The sequence below is a fragment of the Doryrhamphus excisus genome, chromosome 13, assembly GCF_030265055.1.
Source record: "Doryrhamphus excisus isolate RoL2022-K1 chromosome 13, RoL_Dexc_1.0, whole genome shotgun sequence".
Classification (NCBI taxonomy): domain Eukaryota; kingdom Metazoa; phylum Chordata; class Actinopteri; order Syngnathiformes; family Syngnathidae; genus Doryrhamphus; species Doryrhamphus excisus.
The window spans coordinates 20632086-20656454 of NC_080478.1; the positions used below are offsets into that span (position 1 = coordinate 20632086).

General features: G+C 43.2%; 2 protein-coding genes and 1 long non-coding RNA gene across 12 annotated transcripts in view; all 3 read right to left on the reverse strand.

The window, feature by feature from the left end:
* Positions 1-6197, reverse strand: part of LOC131140179 (neuronal PAS domain-containing protein 3-like) — a 158005-nt gene extending 151808 nt beyond the window's left edge. The window contains exon 1 of one of the 3 annotated variants that reach the window (XM_058090366.1): positions 5304-6197. In XM_058090366.1, the coding sequence (XP_057946349.1) occupies positions 5304-5491 (188 nt within the window). In that variant the 5' untranslated portion in view covers positions 5492-6197. Of the gene's footprint in view, positions 1-3172; positions 3773-5303 lie in introns of those variants that run through there. The other 2 variants (XM_058090365.1, XM_058090367.1) reach the window with 2 other exon arrangements.
* Positions 6198-6441: 244 nt separating this feature from the next.
* On the reverse strand, positions 6442-8812 carry LOC131140485 (uncharacterized). The gene is made up of 3 exons (XR_009132420.1): positions 8747-8812; positions 8263-8439; positions 6442-7617 (listed from the first exon to the last, which is right to left on the reverse strand). It is a non-coding gene; the product is annotated as an uncharacterized LOC131140485 (long non-coding RNA).
* Positions 8813-18173: 9361 nt separating this feature from the next.
* LOC131139972 (A-kinase anchor protein 6-like) overlaps positions 18174-24369 on the reverse strand; it is a 99228-nt gene continuing 93032 nt past the window's right edge. For all 8 annotated transcript variants that reach the window (XM_058089960.1, XM_058089959.1, XM_058089957.1 and 5 more), the window contains 3 exons: positions 23101-24051; positions 21260-21349; positions 18174-19052 (listed from right to left, as the gene is read on the reverse strand). In XM_058089960.1, coding sequence (XP_057945943.1) covers positions 19011-19052; positions 21260-21349; positions 23101-24051 — 1083 coding nt within the window. In that variant the 3' untranslated portion in view covers positions 18174-19010. The remainder of the gene's footprint in view (positions 19053-21259; positions 21350-23100; positions 24052-24369) is intronic.

A 24369-nucleotide genomic window follows, 5' to 3' on the forward strand; every position in this document is an offset into this window, starting at 1 on the left:
TCAGTATGTACAGAATACTGTGTACACTGTGTACTTAGTTCCTGAGTGTGTGACTTTTCACAGTGTAGTCCATTACTATCAGATACAGTACACGGTATCTGCAGATGCTCAGTAAGGTTTAGGTCCATCACCTTTACCCTCAACTTGTGCAAGTGGTCGTCTCTGCGGTCTTTATCATGTTAGAATACTGGCCTAGGATCAGTTTCCCCAGTGCCGGCAGCACTCATGCAGCCCCATACTTTCGCAACTTAGCAGTTCAAACATCACTCTCCCGTCTAAGGAGGTAGAGCAGATTGTCCACAAACTGGGAGGTTGGCGATTTGATCCTCACTCCACCCAGTTACAGTTGTTGTGTCCCTGGGCAAGGCACTTCACCCACTCTGGTTTATAAATGTCTGGTGGTGGTCGGAGGTGAAAATTGGTGCAAATCAGACAACCCCAGGGCAGCTGTGACTACAGATATACATTATCAGCACCAGTGTGTGACTGAGATATCAATGAATAATGGCTTCACATCACCGTGAGTACCTTGAAAATCGCTATCTAAAACCGAATCCATTATTATTATATATATTATTATTATATAGGACACTCCCTCCACCATACATAACGACCACAGGACATGGTTCCACTAATCCATGTCCATCGTCTGTCGTCTTCAGTCTTCAGGAGGACATCTTTGTCATGAAGTGGCTAGTTAAACGCCCAGTGATCAAAAGGTAACACCAAATTTAACTCAACTCAGATGTTCCCCATTCACACAATGTAACACTAACACGTCACATGACAAATTTACTGTTATCCCAGCTGTACATTGACTACTTTACGTTGTACAAATATTGTTTCTTTAGTGTTTTCCCATAAAAACATACCATGAAATATTTGCAGAAACTCCCTTCTGTGATTATTGTAGCTTGTTGTTCGTCATCACAGGCAATGTGCACACCTAGCGAACATCCCAGAATTCCCCTGGACGGCCGCCATCTTTGCGGGCCCGGCGCTCCTCAGCGGCAAGCGTCATCTGCAGCGGAGCAGGTGTCGCCTTGTTAAAGTGGAGGCCATAAAAGCGGCGGGCCCGGCGAGGGAGGCGTCCTCAGCCAGCCGGAACAAAATGATCCACGGCGCCGCGGTAACGACAGATGTCGGTGTCGAGGTTACACCGCGGAAAAATAAAAACGTCTGCGTGTCACAACGCCGCATGCACCTGACTAACTCCATCACCTGCTTCAGGTTTAACTCCTTCACCGCCGCGCATGCACAATACACAACGTGCTGCTACACGCGTCACCCGTTTCTCGTATGGGTCATCAAATGCACCAGAAATTATTAACGGCTTCTGTGCCAAATCATTTGAAATACTATTGTGATATCCTGCTAACGCCTAACTAGGGCTGCACAACAAATGATATCATGATTAAACCTGATACTGTCGTAGGATATCCAGTGGATTCCCACACATTCACAATTCAGCATTCACAAAGCAAATTCACTGATTTTTGGTCCCAAAGCTACTTTTTCTCTGAAATTGGGCCAGGTTCTCGAAGTAACGTCACTTCCTCCTTCTTCTCCAGTCTCCGACATGACTCTTTTTTCAGTTTTTCAATGAAGAGGCAAATGAAATTACAAATAAATATCACAGTCTCTAACTTTACTGTTTATAAAAGGTGTTTTATGCATTGGGATTCTCCTGCTTGCAGCAATAATCCCCCCTGGTGTTCAAAACTAAAAGTCACAGGCAGCCCTTGGGCCTAATCTCAAACAGAGCTGAATGGAAATGGTTCCCACTACATCTTCATGTCTGTTCATGAGGCACGCTTTTCTCATACAGTGTATCAATATTTACATTTGCCACAATAATGTCATCTTTTCAATGAAAATCACTCAAGGTGAGAACTTTCCGCAGTTATGTTTAAATTAGATTAAAAGAGAGATTAATTAGATCATCGGTCATAATTAATTAATCCCTCATTTCTATAATCGCTCGACAGCACTAGTGTAAAGATTAAAGGATTCGGGACGGTAATACACTGTCAAAATCCCCACACTCAGGTACTGAGTGGTACGCAGTATTCGTATTGAAGTGTACTGACCGGATTATTGCTTAAGGGACACCAGCGGTGGGAAAGAGGCCACAAACTCTGCATTCTGGAACACGTAGGACAGACTCATGACAGGACCAAGGACAATTTACACCATCAGGTGGACACGCACTCAAAAGCCACAAGTAAGAACCATGACTATCGTTTTAAAAAACAGCCCCAGCAAGCTGGCGTACGTCTCATTGATAAGCCTCACCCTGTCGCTACAATTAAGCTAACAGTCAACAGGTGACTAACGTATCTAAGATATGTATATAAGAACAATAGTGCATAAATCATGTCCAAAAAGTCAATTATAGAAAAAATACATCATGTACGTAGTATATCGGATGAACCATGTATATAAGATAAATAATGTATACAAGAAATAATGTATATAGGATAAATTATGTATATAAGAAAAAAACATGCATATAACATAATGTACAAGAGAAACAATGTACATCAGATCAGATGTAAATCAGATCAAGAGATCAAGTGTACATAAGATAAGTCGTATTTTTCTTATATACATCATTTGTTATACATATCTGTCTTATATACCTGATTTATACAGTGTATGATCTTTCTTATGAGCTATATTGATGTTACATACATTGATCCTTGTACACATTATTTATCATACAGTATATATGATTTGATTGATAGAGATGATTTATTATATATGCACCTATATAAAATAATAAGAAAAATAATATATATGTATAATGCAAAATAAATAGTATATATATATATATAGATGAGTAATGAATATTGTAGCCTATATACAATAAATAATATGCATCAAATAAATGAGATAGATACTATATAGAAGATAAACAATCACAGCGAAGTCACGTGACCTCTGCTCAGGCGCATTCACGTGCATGCCTCTGTACTAAAAACTTCTTACACACACACACACACACACACACACACCACTGTTGCTCATCTCAGACTACACGTGCACGCGTGCACGTCAAGGTGCAAACGCACACGCGCGCACACACACACACACACCAGTCAAAACACTGCCACACGCACGCGTCTCCCGATCAAAAGGCGCGGTGGTCATGACTCGCGCCGCGCGTTACCGTTCTCTGCGCGCGTGCTCCTGCTGGATGCTGGGCTTGGTGGGCGCCATCTTCCCCTGCAGTTGTTCGATTCCTCACTTCGTGTCCCTTCCCGCGCCGTGGCGGTGACAGCAATGCGTCATGTCGTTAAGACAAAGCCATGTCCGTGCGTGCGTGCGAGCGTGCGTGCGTGTGCGAGCCTCTTCCTCTCAGCAGCCCGCAACGAGCTGCAGCAGTGGCGGCATGCCGGACACGATGAGGGGGACCCCGGCCACGGAGCCTCTCACGTCTCCCCTGCGTGGTGTCGCCGCGTCTCCCTGTATCGCCCCCGCACCCCCCGTCAAATCACGCCGATGTCAAGACGTAGCTCAACGACTGACATTCACGCCAGTAGCGCCGCGGAGCCTCCGACACTACACGCCGGCGCCGGAGCGTCTTTGGGCGGCCAGACGAGGAGCAATTTGTCCCCCCTCCTCCGGCGGCTGGCACATCCCGCGTCTTTTCTCTCCAGCCTGGCGCAAAAACACGCCGATCTCCGTGCGTGTGCGCGCATCCGCCAGCGAGTGTGTGTGTGTGTGTGCTTTTTATTTAATTCTCCCCCCGGTCGCGTCTTACAGGTTGCATCCAATTTCAGCCTGTCGAGCAAGTGCGGGGGAGGGGGTGGGGGGGCAGATTTGGACGAGTGCATTGTAAACATAGTTCTACGCGCACGCACACGCGCACGAATGTCAAACTTTTATGACATATTATTTGTTGCACATTGAAAGACGACGCAAATGTAAATAAAAGGTCAAATAAGACATTCATCCTAATAATATCAGATGCGGTCTGATCGTTAAGAGTTTTTTTTAAATCATAATTCATAGTAATGTGGTCGCGTGGCGGCGTGATGAACCCTGAGGATCCTCCCTGCACGCCAATGACCTGTCAAGGTCAAAGGCATGCTGGGTATTCACAAACACCAAGGGAGCGGGCGGGGCTGTGGCGGGAAAATAAAGGCTGTGGAGGCGCTCGGCACTCTTTAAACACACAAAATAAAACAAACCTGGTCACATGACCCACCCGGTAAAGGTCACAGCTCTGACCCTGTGATGCCGTTTCTCCGTCGCCGTGACTTTAAGGATGGGGGGGGGCGTTATTCTGGTTCAGAGCGGTCCAGCGGTGGCATGGACACACGTTAGCTCCCGGTTGTTTGTTGGGGAGGGGGGGTCACATGGGAGCGGGCGGCCGAGTCATCAAAACGTTGAAGCTGGCTGTCAAAACCCAGGTCGGGGGCCCTCTGAGAGCCCTCGGGGGAGGTTCTGACAGGTCGTAAGCCGCCAGATGACGACATAGTTAAATTCCAGCAGGTTTTATGTCACAGGAAATGATCCCGGGACAAATCCTCCCGCCTGGCGGTCTCAGTGCGGCCATATTTAAATAAGAATGGAGGACTCATGGCGGGGCCTCGCTGTGATTTATGTCCCCCAAAGCTCTGAGACTTCATTGCTGTTCAGGTAATACCTGACTGTGTGTGTGTGCCACCCCACAGCTTGTGATGATTAGAAAAAACAACCCCACTGAGCGGACGGGGAAGCAATCATTTAGACTGAGTGGAAGAGTGAAAGGAAGGAGGGAAGGATGGATGCAGGAATGATGTCGGATGTCGGCGTCCTTCTGGAAATCGGCTCTAAATTTCCACAAAGTGACCTGAACACCCGTACACGCTGATCCAGATCGACTGGGATCTCAGTTTTGCCCCACTTGATTATTTCAGTGCCGTCATGAGATATAAAACTTTATCTGTCCACGCCGCAAGTGTCGACAGAGGGCCGAATGAAACTGCAGTTTCTCCATCAGGTTCCTCAAACCAAAGGTTCATCATTAAAATCACCTGCTTTAGGGACCGGCTGGAAAGAAAACCTGTAGCTTCTCGGCCCTCCATGACATGTTTGACACCCCTGGTCTATACGCCATGACGCCAAATGATCTGGACTCATTTTAGGACATTTTGATCATCATCACCGCAATGCTGTTTAGTGACATTACTACATGATTCCAATGAATAAAATAATAATGTTATTTTAAAAAGTCATTGTTAGTTTAAGACATCAACTTTGGCTAAATGTGTTTCTTCCTCCTCTCTACAGGTCTACAGCTACAGGTCTCTTACCTTTGCTGGTAGCCCGGAAGTCCCTGCAGGCTCTGCGGGGTTCCGTTGGTCGCTCCCGGGACCGGCATCCGACCCACCGGGGCTCCGGACACCATCCCTCCACCGCCTCCTCCTCCTCCTCCACCACCGCCCCCGCCTCCTCCGGCGGCCGTCACCTGTACGCTAAAGTCCGGGAAGATCCTGATCATGGTCCCGCTGAGATGCACCCCGGTTCTTCGTGGACGGGTGTAGGAATCACAGCAGGTACTCGAAAACCTTCTTTTCGTCTTCTTTAACCTTCTGTTGGAACTCTGGAGCGAGTCCGGACCATGGTCCCGGTCCGAAAAGAAAGAAAAAAAGCGATGAAGAAAAGGACTAAGTGGAGTGAATGTGTCACAAATATCGCTCCTTTTATCACTTCTTCCTTTAGGTTCCGATGTTCCGCACACTGGTCCGGATCATGGTGCCGGTGTCTTCTCGGATCTAAGAGGACCTCGTCCAGGACACCTTCTCCGCTTTTCTGTCCGAGAGACGCGTCCTGTGTCCGGCCATCCTCGGTGGAGTGTGTGCCGAAGTGATGCTGATGAGATGCTCGTCAAGTGTGTGCGCGCGTGGGTGCGTGTGTGCGTGTGCGTGTGCAGAGTGTGGAGGAATGTCGGAGAGCCTCCGTGAGTGTTTGCGTGTGCTGAGAGAGAGAGCGATGACGTTGTTTGTTCACGTTTTCTGTGCAGCCTGGAAGAGAACCGCTGAGTTGATCATGAAAAAAAAGCTTCATTCACCATAAACAAATATCTACAAAGTCACGTGATGCCTACTGGCTACGGGACGGGATGTTTTTTTTTTGTACACAGGGGGGCCCCCGGAGGGGGTTTACTACGTCGTTGTTTCATAATTGCATCATAAATGCCCATTGTTGTCGTTTCTGTGCAGTACATGTATTATCTCTGGGGGCACCCGGTCTCTCAGTGGCCCCCTGGTGGGGGTCCACTAAAAGCTGGGACCCTGGGACCCTGGGACGCAAGTCTGGAAGCAGTTTTCCAAAGAATATTGTTTCGGTGCGGATGAAAGTGTTACGTTCTGTTGTGTCGCCTCTGTTTTGTCCACCTTGGTGACCTTTCCTTTTTTTGATCATGTGACTCCCTGAGAGGGCGGTGCCAGGAGGTGCCCCTCTAGCCACTTTGCCATGCTGCCTGGCTACAGGAGGACGACGTGGCATCGTACTGCTTTGTCCGCATGCTGCCTGAGTGACATGTGTATTCTTTTCTGGTGCATCTCGCCCAACTAGTTTGTATTTATCGTTTTTTTTCTGCTCAAGCCTATTCTATACCTGTTTCATATTCTCCTAACTCCTTGTGACAGCGTCACATCACGTCACATCTGCCATTTTTTTAATGAAAATGGCGTGTGAACCTAGCCCTAGAGTAGTGGCTACGTAGTTACAATCTTGTCCCATCCCAATCCCATGCCAGAGTAAACAAAAATACAAAAATCCAGTCCTGTCTCTCTCCCGTCACACTTTTTTAGTCTAGGGGCCTTAAATTTCTTGAATTTGATTTCTTCCCATTCTCTTTTCTAACATCGCTTTGAGTTCTGCAGTTGTTTTATTCTCAAGTTATGGCAACAGGCAGCAACAGTTCATCTGCGGTAATATAGCCATGCATGTATTGCCTTAATTCAAACAAAAAACCTTCACAAACAGGCCCAAACATAAATAATACATGGCCTGTGGTCCTTATAGTTCTTCTATGAAGGATCAGCTGCCAAGTCCCACTTTCTAGCTCTTTTGGAGGCTAGGTTCAGCGAAAAAAAAAATAAAAGGAAAACATAAAAACAAACATGTGGGTAACATAACATATAAATAGGGATGCTCAGATCAGGGTCTTATGCTGCTGATTCCTATTCCCATCATCCAGGACTGAAATAGCGATACCATTACCAACCACATGGATTAATGATACATTCTTCTATTGAGTATTTATGAACGTTATTGGTCGGGGTGCTTTTAAAGGGGAAAATCTAGACATTTCCAAGGTCCCTTGACTGCCAGGGCACCTAAAAAGTTAGTTAAAGGTAATTACTAATAAAAAAAGGGTGGGGTTAATGTAATTTTTTATGGCACCCAGAATCTACTGGTGTAAAAAGGAAGCATAAAGTCACCTTAATTTAGACAATAACATATTTGACTGACTTTTTCATCACTAGTGAAACTTACAAAGGAGAGACGCCTTTGGATTGAGAGTACATTGGCGGAGCTCCAGGAAGACTTCCAAGCAAGTGAAGAGAGCACTCGGCGACCTCGGAGTCTTCTACCGCTGACCAAGGCTGCTCATCTCGTCTGATGAATTCAATCATTTTCTTAGTTATCAGCATTTGTATTAGAGAAAACACAGAAAAATAGCATACATGCTAAGCTAAAAGCTAATTTGCTAGCTACATAAAGCTCCCACTGACGCTCGCATTCCCTCTTCCTTCTTCAGTTCTTGAACTCGCCACAGAGTCTTATTTGCATATTGACATTTCTAATATACTGGGAATCAAACCTGAGACTCTTACACTTGAACCGCTTGACTTGATGTAAATGTAATACATTTCACTACACCACCATCATCCTCCACAAGCAGAACTGTCTGGAATCGTCCTTTGTGTGTGCGCTCACTAATAATAGAGCAGATTAAATAGCAATAAAAGTTCACAGTGGTCGCTGGCAGCTTCAAGTCTAAATTAGATCTGCGCTCTAAGCAGAGACTCCTAATGAAGACCACCATCACCACCTCCAGGCCCGCCCACCTCGCGCTGCTGCCTCTCACTAAGATAATCCAATCAATTGTGCCGTCTCTCAATTGGCGCACTTCTGTACTTTAGTCTTTGGAGTGCAGAACTGCGTACAAGTACAGTACAGTACAGTACAGTACATGGATGTTGGAGTCAAAACACTCACAATGGTGAGCGTGCAGTGTTGGTCGCCATCTTGGCTACATACCGGAGCGGAGGAACGCCAGAACCTTTCCAATGTTGCCCACCTTCCACAGTCCTTATGTGAAAGGTGAATGTAGCGGCCACTTTGAATGAAGATATTAAGTCAGACGTGGCGTTTCAAGCAGGTGCCTTTATTCTTCTGGCTCAGTTTGCATCACAAGCACCGCGAGCACTGTGAAAACTACACAATAAACAACAAATATGACATTGTGATGTATACTGCTTCACACAAACATTTCAACAACTTATTTGACAACATATTTATCATCATATATTATTAACACACAAAGTCTGAGATATTTAGTCAGCTGTTTTATACCTCATTGTGCCTTCCAGGGGCGCTAGCTTAAACACAAGGTAAATAAACAAACCACCACCCAGGTTGACACTTTGACAACTTTAAACACGAACAATTCAATGAAAACACACATTCTTATTAGCTTATTTCTCAATATATTAAGACAAACAATCAGTGCACACAACCTTACCTGAGAAAATACGTGAGAACATTGTAGTGTTGGATTGCAATTAACGTTAGCACGGTTCCATTTTTCTTTTCAAAGACAGGAACAAGAAAAGTTCCCTACCAAAATAAAAGCGCGCCAACATCCGGTGGCAAAACGACATGTTCTTCAAAATAAGTAAGTGACTAGCTAAGAATAATAAAATGTAAACATGTCATTTACAATGAACACATACGTATTTCCCTTTTCTGTGTATTTTAACAAGAGAAAACAAGTTAGTGTGAGCTAGCTAACAAGCTAGCTACCTGTTTCAACTATGAAACCCTCTCAAAAAACTCTATAACAATTTGCTGCATTTAAGTATGCTCAGAAACATGAGTTTAATAAGTTACGTGGTTTCTTTGAATGCAACAAGGATGAGCATCAGCAATAAGAAGATGGTAATAATAGAAGAAGAAGCTTGTTTGGCACTAAAACACAAAGTAGGATACAGTTTGACTGTGGAACAGATTATTTCTGATGATTCCCAATCGGGAGAGTTTCTAAAGGAAGCAACGGGAAGTACTTGAACTCATCACCTCAAAGGTGAGAAGTTAAACCCCGCGACAGTGTACTTCCTGTGCTGCATTGCGGCACCGTAGGACATCTTGTACATCTTGTACGAGTCCAAAAGCAACTGGAATGAAACCGGCAGACATTATTTGCCTCCGAGTCGATTACTGATGCTGATGATGACGCCACGGCGAAGAAATGATGATGAAGAAGCGATGAAGACGTCCAAAGAGCTTAGAGTGATGATGATGAGAAGCAGCTCTTCATCAGACAACGACACATAAAATCAGAAGTCTCTCCTCTCCGCTCCAACTAATGACGTTCCCTTTGTAATATTTTCTTCCTCTCCGCTCCGTGATGGATGGGGTCGGCCTGCCAGCGCCTGGCAGGGGTCAGAGTTCAGAGTGGCGTGTGGGCCCTCCTTGCCGCCGCAGTAATGGGAGCTGAAATATTAGTCGTAAACGCCTCGGCAGCCGTGATGAATGAACTGTTAGCAGCAATTACAGGCCTGAAGTTTACACACACACACACACACACGTATCTTAGCTGCACACCTCCATATGCAAATGATTGATCATAGACATCGACTTATGTCTTTGTCTCTGTCCTACACACACACACACACACACACACACACACATAGGGATGATTGATGGCGGACGCCAGCGTCGCGGTCTGACGCCGCCATCATCGTTCCTTTTATTTTTTGGGCCTTCGGACGCTGCGTGGCCTCTTGCCGTCTTTTATCAAATTGTTTTTTAAATGTCTTTTGATGGCTGCTGTGAAAACTCAATCATTCTCAAAGCACACACACACACACACACACACACACACACTTTATTACAGTCATCATGATGTGTTCAAGGACCACCCACTTCACACTACGCTTCACAGTACAAACACTCATTAAGTACACAAGCTAATAACAAGAAATACAAACAAACAAGAAATCTGTGATGGTAGACAACCACCATGTATGCCACAGGGCATCGTCTATGTTAGAGTCCTTCAAAATTCTAGAGTTTTTTTAATTGTCATCATGATGTGTTCAAGGACCACCCACTTCACAGTACGCTTCACAGTACAAACACTCATTAAGTACACAAGCTAATAACAAGAAATATAAACAAACAAGAAATCTGTGATGGTAGACAACCACAATGTATGCCACAGGGCATCGTCTATGTTAGAGTCCTTCAAAATTCTAGAGTTTTTTCAATTGTCATCATGATGTGTTCAAGGACCACCCACTTCACAGTACGCTTCACAGTACAAACACTCATTAAGTACACGAGCTAATAACAAGAAATACAAACAAACAAGAAATCTGTGATGGTAGACAACCACCATGTATGCCACAGGGCATCGTCTATGTTAGAGTCCTTCAAAATTCTAGAGTTTTTTTTAATTGTCATCATGATGTGTTCAAGGACCACCCACTTCACACTACGCTTCACAGTACAAACACTCATTAAGTACACAAGCTAATAACAAGAAATATAAACAAACAAGAAATCTGTAATGGTAGACAACCACAATGTATGCCACAGGGCATCGTCTATGTTAGAGTCCTTCAAAATTCTAGAGTTTTTTCAATTGTCATCATGATGTGTTCAAGGACCACCCACTTCACACTACGCTTCACAGTACAAACACTCATTAAGTACACAAGCTAATAACAAGAAATACAAACAAACAAGAAATCTGTGATGGTAGACAACCACCATGTATGCCACAGGGCATCGTCTATGTTAGAGTCCTTCAAAATTTTAGAGTTTTTTAAATTGTCATCATGATGTGTTCAAGGACCACCCACTTCACACTACGCTTCACAGTACAAACACTCATTAAGTACACGAGCTAATAACAAGAAATATAAACAAACAAGAAATCTGTGATGGTAGACAACCACCATGTATGCCACAGGGCATCGTCTATGTTAGAGTCCTTCAAAATTCTAGAGTTTTTTTAATTGTCATCATGATGTGTTCAAGGACCACCCACTTCACACTACGCGTCACAGTACAAACACTCATTAAGTACACGAGCTAATAACAAGAAATATAAACAAACAAGAAATCTGTGATGGTAGACAACCACCATGTATGCCACAGGGCATTGTCTATGTTAGTCCTTCAAAATTCTAGAGTTTTTTTAATTGTCATCATGATGTGTTCAAGGACCACCCACTTCACACTACGCTTCACAGTACAAACACTCATTAAGTACACGAGCTAATAACAAGAAATACAAACAAACAAGAAATCTGTGATGGTAGACAACCACCATGTATGCCACAGGGCATCGTCTATATTAGAGTCCTTCAAAATTCTAGAGTTTTTTTAATTGTCATCATGATGTGTTCAAGGACCACCCACTTCACACTACGCTTCACAGTACAAACACTCATTAAGTACACAAGCTAATAACAAGAAATACAAACAAACAAGAAATCTGTGATGGTAGACAACCACCATGTATGCCACAGGGCATCGTCTATGTTAGAGTCCTTCAAAATTCTAGAGTTTTTTTAATTGAATTTTGTTTTAAAAGTAATACTTACAGGACCGCATAGTGGATGAGTGGTTAGCATGTTGGTCACACAGCCAGGAGAGTTTGAATGTTTTCTCCGGGTACTCTGGGTACACTTCTAACTCCGCAGTCCACAGTTTCCCATCACGACTGTACATACGCGGGCGTATTTTGACTCTGTAGTGGAGTAAGTTGAAAGGTCACATAGGCTCCTCCCCTTCCCGGTGTACCCCCACCCACCACCACGCCAGAGTCTGATGACAACAACCTCAGCACTTTTCTTTCCAACATAATAACGTGAGATCAGCCCGTGAGTCTGTTTTCAATCTCCACTTCCATTTCCTTGTCTAGAAGAGACGGCGGCGGCGGCGGCCATGATGAAGCGGCGGCAGCGCTCATCAGGGCAGGCGAAGGCTTCACGCCGTGCCACCAGGAGGTCGTTAGGCGCCAACGTGCCTCACTCGCTATACGTCCCATTTTCATTTGACGGCAACACAAAGAAACGGTGTGCTGCATTCGAATGCGACCGACATCCTGCTGCCTGTTTGATTCCGACACTACATCTTCTACTGTCATTCATATGACAGGAATACTTTTTACAGTACGGTGGCCAAACGGCCTGTTCTTCATTGGCCCATTAACGAAGACCGCTTATTCATTTGAAAAGACAAATATTATTTTCTTACAGGCCCATTTAATACAGAAGAGATATTACATCAACAGCGGAACCTCTGTGGTTTTCAGTTAACATTCCGTTAGCATACAAAATGGCGGCCATCTTGTTGTGTTATGAATACACCGCATTGAGTCCAACTAAGTTTGTAATGTTTTGTAACATCAGCAGACGTTAGCCAACTCCATCAAAGAATACCAAACAATCAGCAAACCGCTAACATTAGCCAACTACAGTTAACCTTATTAACAAGCATTAGCTGCTTGTAGCTAACAGGAAATAGTCAGGAAGTAGACAGCACGAAGCCAGGATTCCAAAATAAGCTAATATTTACAGTTAGCCTTATTAACAAGCATTAGCAGCCTATAGCTAACAGGAAGTAGACAGCAGGAAGCCAGGATTCCAAAATAAGCTAATATTTACAGTTAGCCTTATTAACAAGCATTAGCAGCTTATAGCTAAGAAAAAGTAGTCAGGAAGTTGACAACAGGAAGTCAGGATTCCAAAATAAGCTAATATTTACAGTTAGCCTTATTAACAAGCATTAGCAGCTTATAGCTAACAGGAAATAGTCAGGAAGTAGACAGCACGAAGCCAGGATTCCAAAATAAGCTAATATTTACAGTTAGCCTTATTAACAAGCATTAGCAGCCTATAGCTAACAGGAAGTAGACAGCAGGAAGCCAGGATTCCAAAATAAGCTAATATTTACAGTTAGCCTTATTAACAAGCATTAGCAGCTTATAGCTAAGAAAAAGTAGTCAGGAAGTTGACAACAGGAAGTCAGGATTCCAAAATAAGCTAATATTTACAGTTAGCCTTATTAACAAGCATTAGCAGCTTATAGCTAACAGGAAGTAGTCAGGAAGTAGACAGCGGGAAGCCAGGATTCCAAAATAAGCTAATATTTACAGTTAGCCTGATTAACAAGCATTAGCAGCTTATAGCTAACAGGAAGCCAGGATTCCAAAATAAGCTAATATTTACAGTTAGCCTTATTAACAAGCATTAGCAGCCTATAGCTAACAGGAAGTAGTCAGGAAGTAGACAGCGGGAAGCCAGGATTCCAAAATAAGCTAATATTGACAGTTAGCCTTATTAACAAGCATTAGCAGCTTATAGCTAACAGGAAGTACTCAGGAAGTAGACAGCAGGAAGCAAGGATTCCAAAATAAGCTAATATTGACATTTAGCCTTATTAACAAGCATTAGCAGCTTATAGCTAACAGGAAGTAGTCAGGAAGTAGACAGCGGGAAGCCAGGATTCTAAAATAAGCTAATATTTACAGTTAGCGTTATTAACAAGCATTAGCAGCTTATAGTTAACAGGAAGTAGTCAGGAAGTAGACAGCGGGAAGCCAGGATTCCAAAATAAGCTAATATTTACAGTTAGCCTTATTAACAAGCATTAGCAGCTTGTATCTAACAGGAAGCCAGGATTCCAAAACAAGCTAATATTTACAATTAGCCTTATTAACAAGCATTAGCAGCTTGTAGCTAACAGGAAGTAGTCAGGAAGTAGACAGCAGGAAGCCATGATTCCAAAATAAGCTAATATTCACAGTTAACCTTATTAACAAACATTAGCAGCTAATAGCTAACAGGAAGTAGTCAGGAAGTAGACAGCGGGAAGCCAGGATTCCAAAATAAGCTAATATTTACAGTTAGCCTTATTAACAAGCATTAGCAGCTTATAGCTAACAGGAAGTAGTCAGGAAGTAGACAGCAGGAAGCCAGGATTCCAAAATAAGCTAATATTGACAGTTAGCCTTATTAACAAGCATTAGCAGCCCATAGCTAACAGGAAGTAGTCAGGAAGTAGACAGCAGGAAGCCAGGATTCCAAAATAAGCTAATTTTACAGTTAGCCTTATTAACAAGCATTAGCAGCTTATAGCTAAGAGGAAGTATTCAGGAAGTTGACAACAGGAAGTCAGGATTCCAAAATAAGCTAATATTTACAGTTAGCCTTATTAACAAGCATTAGCAGCTTTTAGCTAAGAGGAAGTATTCAGGAAGTTGACAACAGGAAGTCAGGATTCCAAAATAAGCTAATATTTACAGTTAGCCTTATTAACAAGCATTAGCAGCTTGTAGCTAACAGGAAGTAGTCAGGAAGTAGACAGCGGGAAGCCAGGATTCCAAAATAAGGTAATATTTACAGTTAGCCTTATTAACAAGCATTAGCAGCTTATCGCTAACAGGAAGAGTCAGGAAGTAGACAGCAGGAAGCCAGGATTCCAAAATACGTTAATATTTACAGTTAGCCTTATTAACAAGCATTAGCAGCCTATAGCTAACAGGAAGTAGTCAGGAAGTAGACAGCAGGAAGCCAGGATTCCAAAATAAGCTAATATTTACAATTAGCCTTATTAACAAGCATTAGCAGCTTGTAGCTAACAGGAAGTAGTCAGGAAGTAGACAGCAGGAAGCCAGAATTCCAAAATAAGCTAATATTTGCTCTGTGATAAGATAATGTAAGATGAAATATACGTTTTATAAAGTAGGCCTTTAAGATGTTTCAACAATGTTTCAAGCTAAGTCTTTTATTGTCATATTTCTTGTCTTCATCCTGGTTAGGAGGACATGACGACGATGATGATGATGATGATGATGTGATGTGATCTCTTCAACAGGGAGCGTTAATGCGGTGCGAAGACCCCCCCGCCCCCCAACCCCACACCCCCAAGTCAGGCAGCAGTCTGAGCAGTAATTGCAGGGACGCCACGCTTGGACGCGCTCGACCTTTACGACCTTAAGAGCCATTTCCATTCTTGCCGCACAAAAAAATAACATATCTTTTTAATTGCAAAAAGTCAAATCTCCTCCTTTGATTTGTCTTTAAAAGCTTTTTCATTCATCATTCTTATCAGTCATGAGAGGACAGCCCCCCGAGCCCCCCCCTGCCCCCCCCACACACACACACAGCCTCTATCTGCACCACAGCGCCACCTTGCTCATGATGAGTGATCACCGTGTCACCTTCTTACTAACACTTATATAGGACTTATATAAGACTTATATTTACTCTATATAGCATGGATACATCTATAAGCATGAAATGTCAATACAGTGCCTGTACAGGGTGCTGGAATAATAGTAATAATAATAATAATAATAATAATAATAATAATAATAATAATAATAATAATAATAATAATAATAATAATAATAATAAAAGCAAACATGAGTCTTATTTCTGGCATAATAACTTATTCTCTCTGCTTCTATCTACTTTATTGAGCCATATGAGAATAAATGTGACTATAGGGGTGTTATTTCATGTCTAGAGGGCTCTAATAACAGTATATATAATAGTATATATAATAATATATATAATAATAATCTGTGATTGGCTGGCCACTAGTCCAGGGTGTACCTTACCTCTCGGGCAAAGACAGCTGGGATAGGCTCCAGCACCCCCCGCAACCCTTGTGAGGATAAGTGGAAGAAAATGAAAGAATGAATGAATAATAATAATAATAATCATCATAATCATAATAATCATCATGGTCATAACAACAACAACAACAACAATAATAATATTATATTATAATATTATAATTATTAATATAAATATTAATATATATTATAATATAATATAAATATTATATATTAATTTAAATATTAATATTATATTATATTATAATATAATATAACAAATAATATTATTATTAATAAGAAATTATTATTATTATTATTATTATTATTATTATTATTATAATAAATAATAATTATTATTATTATTATTATTATTATTATTATTATTATTATTTATTATAATAATAATAATCATAATAATAATAATAATTATTATTATTATTATTATTATTATTATTATTATTATTATTATTATTATTATATTATATTATATTATTATTATTATTATTATTATTATACAATAATAAAAGCAAACATGAGTCTCTCTGCTTCTATCTACTTTATTGGGTCATATGAGGGTAAAGGTGACTATAGGGGTGTTATTTCATGTCTAGAGGGCTCTAGTAGCTGAGCAGATGAACATGTACTAAAAACAGAGAGAAGGAGAGAAGGACCCAAGTTCAGTTGAACCCAATAAGACAACTATAATGAGCAACAGATAAACGAGGAGTAAAGAAGACAGAACTCAGGGCAAAGTAAGACGGAGGTGCTCCAAAATAAAGGCGTCAAACAGGAACTCGGGTATAAAACGGAAAAAAACTCACCCACACGGTCTGACTCTGCTGTTGACGTAGTTCACCTGGAAGGACAAGTGTTCCCAAACGGGAGACCGGCTTCGACTTGGCACTATCTCGAGGCATGACTCTCACATGACGCCATCAACACTTCCTGTCCCTCACTTTTATGTACACCATAATGGTATTGATATGAATATGTGCCAAGAGGCCATGTCGTCTTTTCCCCAAACAAGCAATAGGATCACTTTGGGAACGTGATGCGCGTCTCCTTCAATCAAGAGAACATTAAGACGCTTTGTGATATGAAAAGACATCTCCGTTCGTTCCTTCATCTGTCACAACAAGGTCATTGAGATGATGATGAAGACGACGGCGTGTCCGCTCTCATCGCCAGGCTGGCAGGCGGGAGGCGGGAAAGAGGCTGATTGAGGGCAGGACAAAAGAATTTGTTGTTAATGATGCTTTTGTGAGCAGCGTGAAACCACAAAAAGACATAAAGAGGAAATCAAATGTTAAAGATACTCAACAGGGGAGTGAAGATCTCACCACCAAGACCACTGGTTGGTCCACAGGTCTTCGGCCATCAAGATGTGTTTGGTCCTCCGGGACCAGTCTGGTCAAACTGGACATTCTACCCAATTGGTGCCATTTTGGCTTTTTTTTTTTCTATAAATGATAACACACATTTTAACTACTCAAAATGTGCCTTGATATGTTTCCTTAACCAAAGTAGTCACTTCACTCACAGGACTTTTTAATAAATACATGAAATATAGACACGTGGCATTTAGCCACATTACCGTCATTCGATTAGAAATGGATTTGAAAAACAAACAATAAACAAAATACAAACAAATTTAAATTTTGAGATTTTATACATTCTTTAGCACATTCTAAAAGTATAATTCAACAAGACTAAAAATAAAATGGAAAAAATAAAGTCAAAATATGGTGAGAAAAAAGTTGGACAATTCATATTTTTAATATTATGAGGAGAAATAAAGTTAACAATATATATATATAAGTTGAAATATTAATATTTATATAATATTTGTTCCCCATAATATAAACCTAAAAATATTTTTGAAGTCCTAATGTTATGAAAAACCATCAAAACAAAGAATAAAGTTGGAATTTTTTGTTGGGGGCAAAAATGTATACTATGAGAATAAAGTCAAAATATTATGGCAATAAAATCATCCTTTTACAAAAGAAATATTTGCCTAAAAAAAGAAAAAAAATGCAGAATTTTACTACAACAATGGCAAAATATATGACAAAAAAAAAGTTGCCATTGAATGAGAAAAGCCCTAATTATACAAGAATAATGTCATTATAATATGAAGAAAAATAATTTTAATTACATGAAGTTCTGATGTCAAAGTAACAATTTTATTTTGAAAAGTTGTAATATTTTATGTAATATTTTTTTAAAGTAGGATGGGGAAAAGGCTGTAATATTATGGGAATAAAGTCCAAATTACGAGAAGAAAACGTACGGTAAGAAAGTATGGAAAACGAGCAAAAAGTAGCAATTGTGTGTAACGACCCTGTTAGCAGCTCGCTAGCTAGACTAATAACGTAGCATAACGCCCAGCATGTTTATTCTACAATCAGGTGACACAAGAAAGACAAATAACAATCGATGCTAATGATTCTTTATTTGTATTGAATATTAGCCTAGCTTAGCATGCCTCTCCCAGGATGAGGAGGTACAAGAGGAATAACAGGGCCGCCGTCGGACGCGTGTTTTGCTAATTTAGCAAACAGACATCTTTGACGTCCTGTGAACGAGTGGTACATAAAAGAACAAACGAGCCTTGCAATGAATGAACTTTGTCAGCTAGCCGTTAGCAGGAATCATGCAGGCCACTTGTAACGCTAATGCTAACGAGGACACGACACGCGGAGCTACACAAACACACACGAAACATTCCGGCTTTACAAATGTACACAAGCTCACTTCAACCTTACATCAGCGCTTCATCGTCGTCTTAAAAAGATGGCGGCTTATACGGCAAGGCACAAATACACGCTCAAGACTCCAAACTCACGTTCACGTTCACGTCAAACACAAACACGCACGCTGGCACGCAACATGGCTGCTTTGGTCGTGTTGCATAGATAAAACATGGTTTTCATCTCCTGTTTCCTTCTACGTTACACTTTCCCATCATCCTTTATGCCTCGCCATGTCACATGGTCACCTTTCAGTCCGTACACTTTCTCCGCTTCTTCTTCTCTTCCAACGTTCTTCTTTAACACCACTTGTGTGTGTGTGTGTGTGTGTGTGTCATATAGATGTTTGCAAGTTTGTGGAAGTGGAGGATGCTCTGTCCGTCGGTGGCGTCTCCTCACGGCTGGACTCGGATAGCTCCGCCTCCTGCAGGTCCACTCTGGAGGGATGGGGAGACAAGGCGTGTCAGGAGGACCAAATTCATAGCCACGCCATCATCGCATTTTTATCCATTTCTACGCTAAAAATGAAGAGTTATTACAAGTGGTCCTCGTGTTTCATGGTGTTCCCAAAAATGACCAAAAACTATACAAAAAAAATATATGAATGGAAGAAATCGTTTTTTTAATGAACTTTTTTCCCTTTGTTACGTTTCCCAAGTGGGGACCAGACTCTTCTGACGCCACTGCATCGAATAAAAAAAAGTGAAAGTGAAAACTAAAGTGAACCTGTTCAAAAGCTGCGACCACATCATGGATAAAGTTACATATGAAATAGACAGTGATAGGTTATCACAAATATACAAACATGTACCAATACCAGTCTAAAATTGAAAAAAAAACCACATTCATTGGTGCGCTGCGATGACGTCAGCCTCCCTCTAGGGTTGTCTGGCTTCCTCTGGTGGACACAGGCAGCACTCAGCAACATCATCCACCATTTTTCTACGCCGCTTGTCCACCAATGAAATAGTCTGCTCCAGCGGAACGCGTTATCCATTATATTGGTACATGTTTGTATATATCAGATGTACATACCTTTTGAGTGTTAGGTTGCTGTGTGATGATATTATACACTGCAATTTACAGTATTTGAGCTCATATCGGTGAATTTGTGACTTAGTTGTAAGCCACAGCCAACCCTACATGTGGACGCATGACAACCAAACACGGCATGAAACTGACCCAGGATCTGGATGCCAATCAATGAGTCCCATTCATTATTAACACAATTCTGCTATATATGTGTGTGTGTTATTTTTGTGTTCTTTTGTGTATTTAGGCTTTATGAGCATGATGGAACCTGAACACACACACACACACACACACACACATTGTGTCCTGTGTTCATGTGTGTGTGTGTGTGCGGTCTGGGTCACGGTGCACATCACGAGCAGCCTTCACCATTGCTTTAATTGAGGTTGTGTGTGTGAACAGGTGGGCTAGACGGGGACACCCTATGGGGGTCAGCACCAGCTGCATGCATCAATGATATGATGTGAGCACGAGCGTGCACGTGTCATGCCAGTGTGTATGCAGCTTTGTCCTCTGCTGTGTGTGTGTGTGTGTGAGCGAGCGAGCGTGAGAGTGCACGTGAACAACAACCTGCAGCTGTCAGAGCTTCACCAGGACTAGCGTGCCCTGCCCTGAGGGGGGTGTGTGTATAGAGTGGAGGGGGCACTGAGGTTTACCCAGCCCTGGAGGGGCCCACCGGCCAGCCGCTACACACACACACACACACACACACACACACACACAACACACACACACATACAGGTAGTCTTTGTTGGTGTTCTTCAGCTTTCTGCTTGGTTTTATTTCGTGGTGGAAAACGAAAAGGCCACTTTAGATATGAGATATGATGCTTCCATAATATGTTTCCATCTGCTAAGTCAATGCTTCTCAAACAGCGGGGTGGGCCCCCCTGGGGGTACGGTGAACTGCAGGGAGGAGCCCCGCCCCCCACCTCCCACCCAACATGTAGGAATTTGTCGTACTCGGCATGCAATTCGACTTCAATATACTTCACCGCTTCACTTCCTAGCATTCTGCTGAGTCTGGAGTTTACTTTTAGTACTTTTAGTACCTTTAGAGCCGCCGACTATTGGTTCTCACAAGGGTCGCGGGGGGTGCTGGAGCCTAGCCCAGCTGTCTTCGGGCAAGAGGCGGGGTACACCCTGGACTGGTCGCCAGCCAATCACAGGGCACATATAGACAAACAACCATTCACACTCACATTCGTACCTACGGACAATTTGGAGTGGCTAATTAACCTAGCATGTTTTTGGAATGTGGGAGGAAACCGGAGTACCCGGAGAAAACCCACGCATGCACGGGGAGAACATGCAAACTCCACACAGAGATGGCCGAGGGTGGGGATTGAACCCTGGTCTCCTAGCTGTGAGGTCTGCGCGCTAACCACTAGACCGCCGTGCCGCCCCCGACTATTGGTGTTTTATTGATTTATTTACGGCAACGTTTAAATTGTATTGTCGCAGATCTGCGCCCAAATAGTCTGCCTGACTGTTGGGAGACACAATGGGGGGGGGGGGGGGGGGGTTCACGAAAAAGAACAAACAGGAAGTAGTTGTTTTTGTTTCCTTTGTGGGAGTATGTCATAACATTGATGACGTAACAGAGGACGTACTCTAATTGGCCTCATCCTGGAGGCGGGCGGCCTGATGGGGATTTGGCTCCGCCCCTGGGAGTCCCTGGTGTTGTGATTGACAGCGCTGACCTAGCGAGAGAGACAAGAGGAACATTCCGTGTCAGCAGACAAAGTGGAAGAAATGGAAGCCAAGCAAAGAAGGCAAACATCATCATCGGCTTTCTTGTTCAATGAGCCCAAATTGCTGCAAAGCAAATACGGAACCGTCGTCCCCGGCGGAGACGAGCCGCGAGTCAACGTGTTACCGTCCTGCTTTAAGGACACGTGGCTTTCATTAAAATGCAGGAAACGGGCAAAGAGGCTAAAAAAAAAAAAAATCGCTAAAAGTTGCTAAAGCTAGCAAGGTTGCGTGGTCTCATTTGCATGAGGAAATAGAAAAGTGAAAAAGAGCACAAACACGCTAATTCAGCGACGGGATGAAGGCTGATGAATCCTAATCAAATCCGACTGCTAGTAATTATGCTGATGTTGTTCCGTGGACCTTAAAGTGAGACGTCTGCAAATCCCACCTTGCATTAACACCTGAGGGGGGAGGGACAGGGAGGGGAGGGGCCAAAGGATGGAGGGACAAAGGATGGAGGACAAACGTTACGTTTACACTTTGGACAAATGGAAGATATGTGCTTTATTTATATAAAATATATTGACTTTTCTAATTATTTTGGTCATTATTTGTTATTTTTTAACTTTTTCTCTGTAAAATTGCAGTATTTTCTCATACAAATTACTTTTTCTTGTAGTAGTACACTTTTTTTTCATAAAATTGCAATATTTTCTCATACTTTTTCAGCTAGTAATACACGTTTTTTACATATTTATTATTTCTTCATTTATATCTTATCCTCACGAGGGTCACAGACGTGCTGGAACCTATCCCAGCTGTCTTTTGGGGGCGAGAGGCGGGGTCCACACCGGATTGGTGGCCAGCCAATCCCAGGGCACATATAGACAAACAACCATTCACACTCACATTCATACCTATGGACAATTTGGAGTGGCTAATTAACCTAGCATGTTTTTGGAATGTGGGAGGAAACCGGAGTACCCGGAGAAAACCCACGCATGCACGGGGAGAACATGCAAACTCCACACAGAGATGGCCGAGGGTGGAATTGAACTCGTGTCTCCTCGCCGTGAGGTCTGCGTGCGTACCACTCGTCCACCGTGCAGCCCATATTTATTATATGTAATATTATTTAGATCCATTCATTCATTTTCTATGCTGCTTATCCTCACTAGTGTTGCGGTTATGCTGGAGCCTATCCCAGCTGTCTGTGGACGGTAGGCGGGGATACACCCAATCTCCAGCCAATCACAGGGCACATATAGACAAACAACCATTCACACTCACATTCATACCTATGGACAATTTGGAGTGGCTAATTAACCTAGCATGTTTTTGGAATGTGGGAGGAAACCGGAATACCGGAAAACCCACACATGTGATTCCAAAGAAAAAATAATTCATGACTGCCCAACTTAAGAGTCACAAAACTCAAGAGTACAACTTTTTTTCTTGTAAAATTGCAACAATTTACGGCTTTGTTTTTCAAAATGAATATGTATGAGCCTTTTATTGAAATATATAAATATATATTTATGATTGCATTGGGACATTTTTCATTTCCCATAATGCCATCTGTCTATTGTACAAGTGTGTAGCGTGTGTACTTTGCATATCAGGGTGTCCTAGTGAGCTGTGAAATGGAAAAGAGAGGACTACACGCGGCCTCATTACGTGGGCACACACGGAGGAGATGGGCTGGGACTAATACCCGGAGCAGAGGGCTGCGGATCAGGCTAATACCCACGACACCAACCTGCTTGGCCGCTGTCGTGGTCGTCATCTTGGCTTCCTGTCGCGAGCCTCGCCGCCCTTTCGCCGTCGCCCCCGGCTGCTTGAAGCTGCGAGCGTCCGCCTCTCCTCGCCTCCCCCCCGCCGCTCTATCAGCCTCTTTCATCGGCCAGCAGTTCATTTTGGGATTAATACGCGCAGCGGCAGCGGCCGGCTCTTTTGAGGGATTTGTAGCGGCTCCGCCGACACTTATCTTGGTCATTACGACGCCAATATTGGATTCAAGCGCTTTAGTGCGTGCTGCCGAGGGCGAGTCTATCAGGGGATGAAGATAAGAAGGAGCCTCATTAGGACTCGTCTCCCCCCGCCGTGCTCCCACACCGCCGGCGACATCACAGAGGAGGTGTGGGTGCTCACCAGAACCAGAACAGGAAGTCTCGGCGGGCCTCCTCCTAGCGGAGGTGCTGATGGAGAAGGAGCTGTATAGGGGCTCCGGGACAGGAGGGATCACCTCCTCTGGATGGGACCCTCCGTGGCGTGTCGGGAGGGGGGCCTTTGGTGCCTTTTTGGTGGGGGGCATGCTGTAGCAGAGGGGCGGGCCCAGGTAAACCTCCTCCGTGCAGGCTGGAAACAGGGTCTCCTCATCCCGGATGTCTGGGCTTTGGGGAAAAGAGGGGGAGGGGCTTGTGGCAAGATGATCATGTGACTCCAAGTCAAGAGCGCAGAGCTGGTTGTCGTCACGGCGAGTTGAGGACGTCCGAGAAGCTCCCCGGCTGGGGCCGGCGTCTGGTTCTGGGCTGCTGAGGCCTTGCGTGGGCGTGGCGTACGCTGGGATGGCGTAGGGCGCTGGGGTGGCGCTCTTGTCCTCGGCGCACTGAGTGACCTCGCCGCAGTCGCTGTCGTGCGAGGAGAGCGCCAAGTAGGAGTAGAAGTCTCCCTTACGCAGCTGCAGAGGCTGGTGGGAATGCTGGAGAACCTTCGGGAATTCAAAGGAACAAGATGACGTTTTTTTTAAGTTCTTCGAGTGTGCGTTGATACTTGTGGCATCAAAAAAAGCCACATCAATAAATCGTGACATTTGTTTGCGTACGAAAAAAGTTATTGAAACTTTTAGCAGAACGGCTGATGAGAAATGAAGACGCTAACTTTGTCATGCGATTGATTCAATTAGCGCAAACCAGTGAACATCTTTTAGTTTCTACTCATTTGTCCTTCAAACGTAGAAAATGGGAGGCCAACCAAAACTTCATCAATCGCAAAAGATTGCTAAATATCAACAAGCGCGTCCAATTAG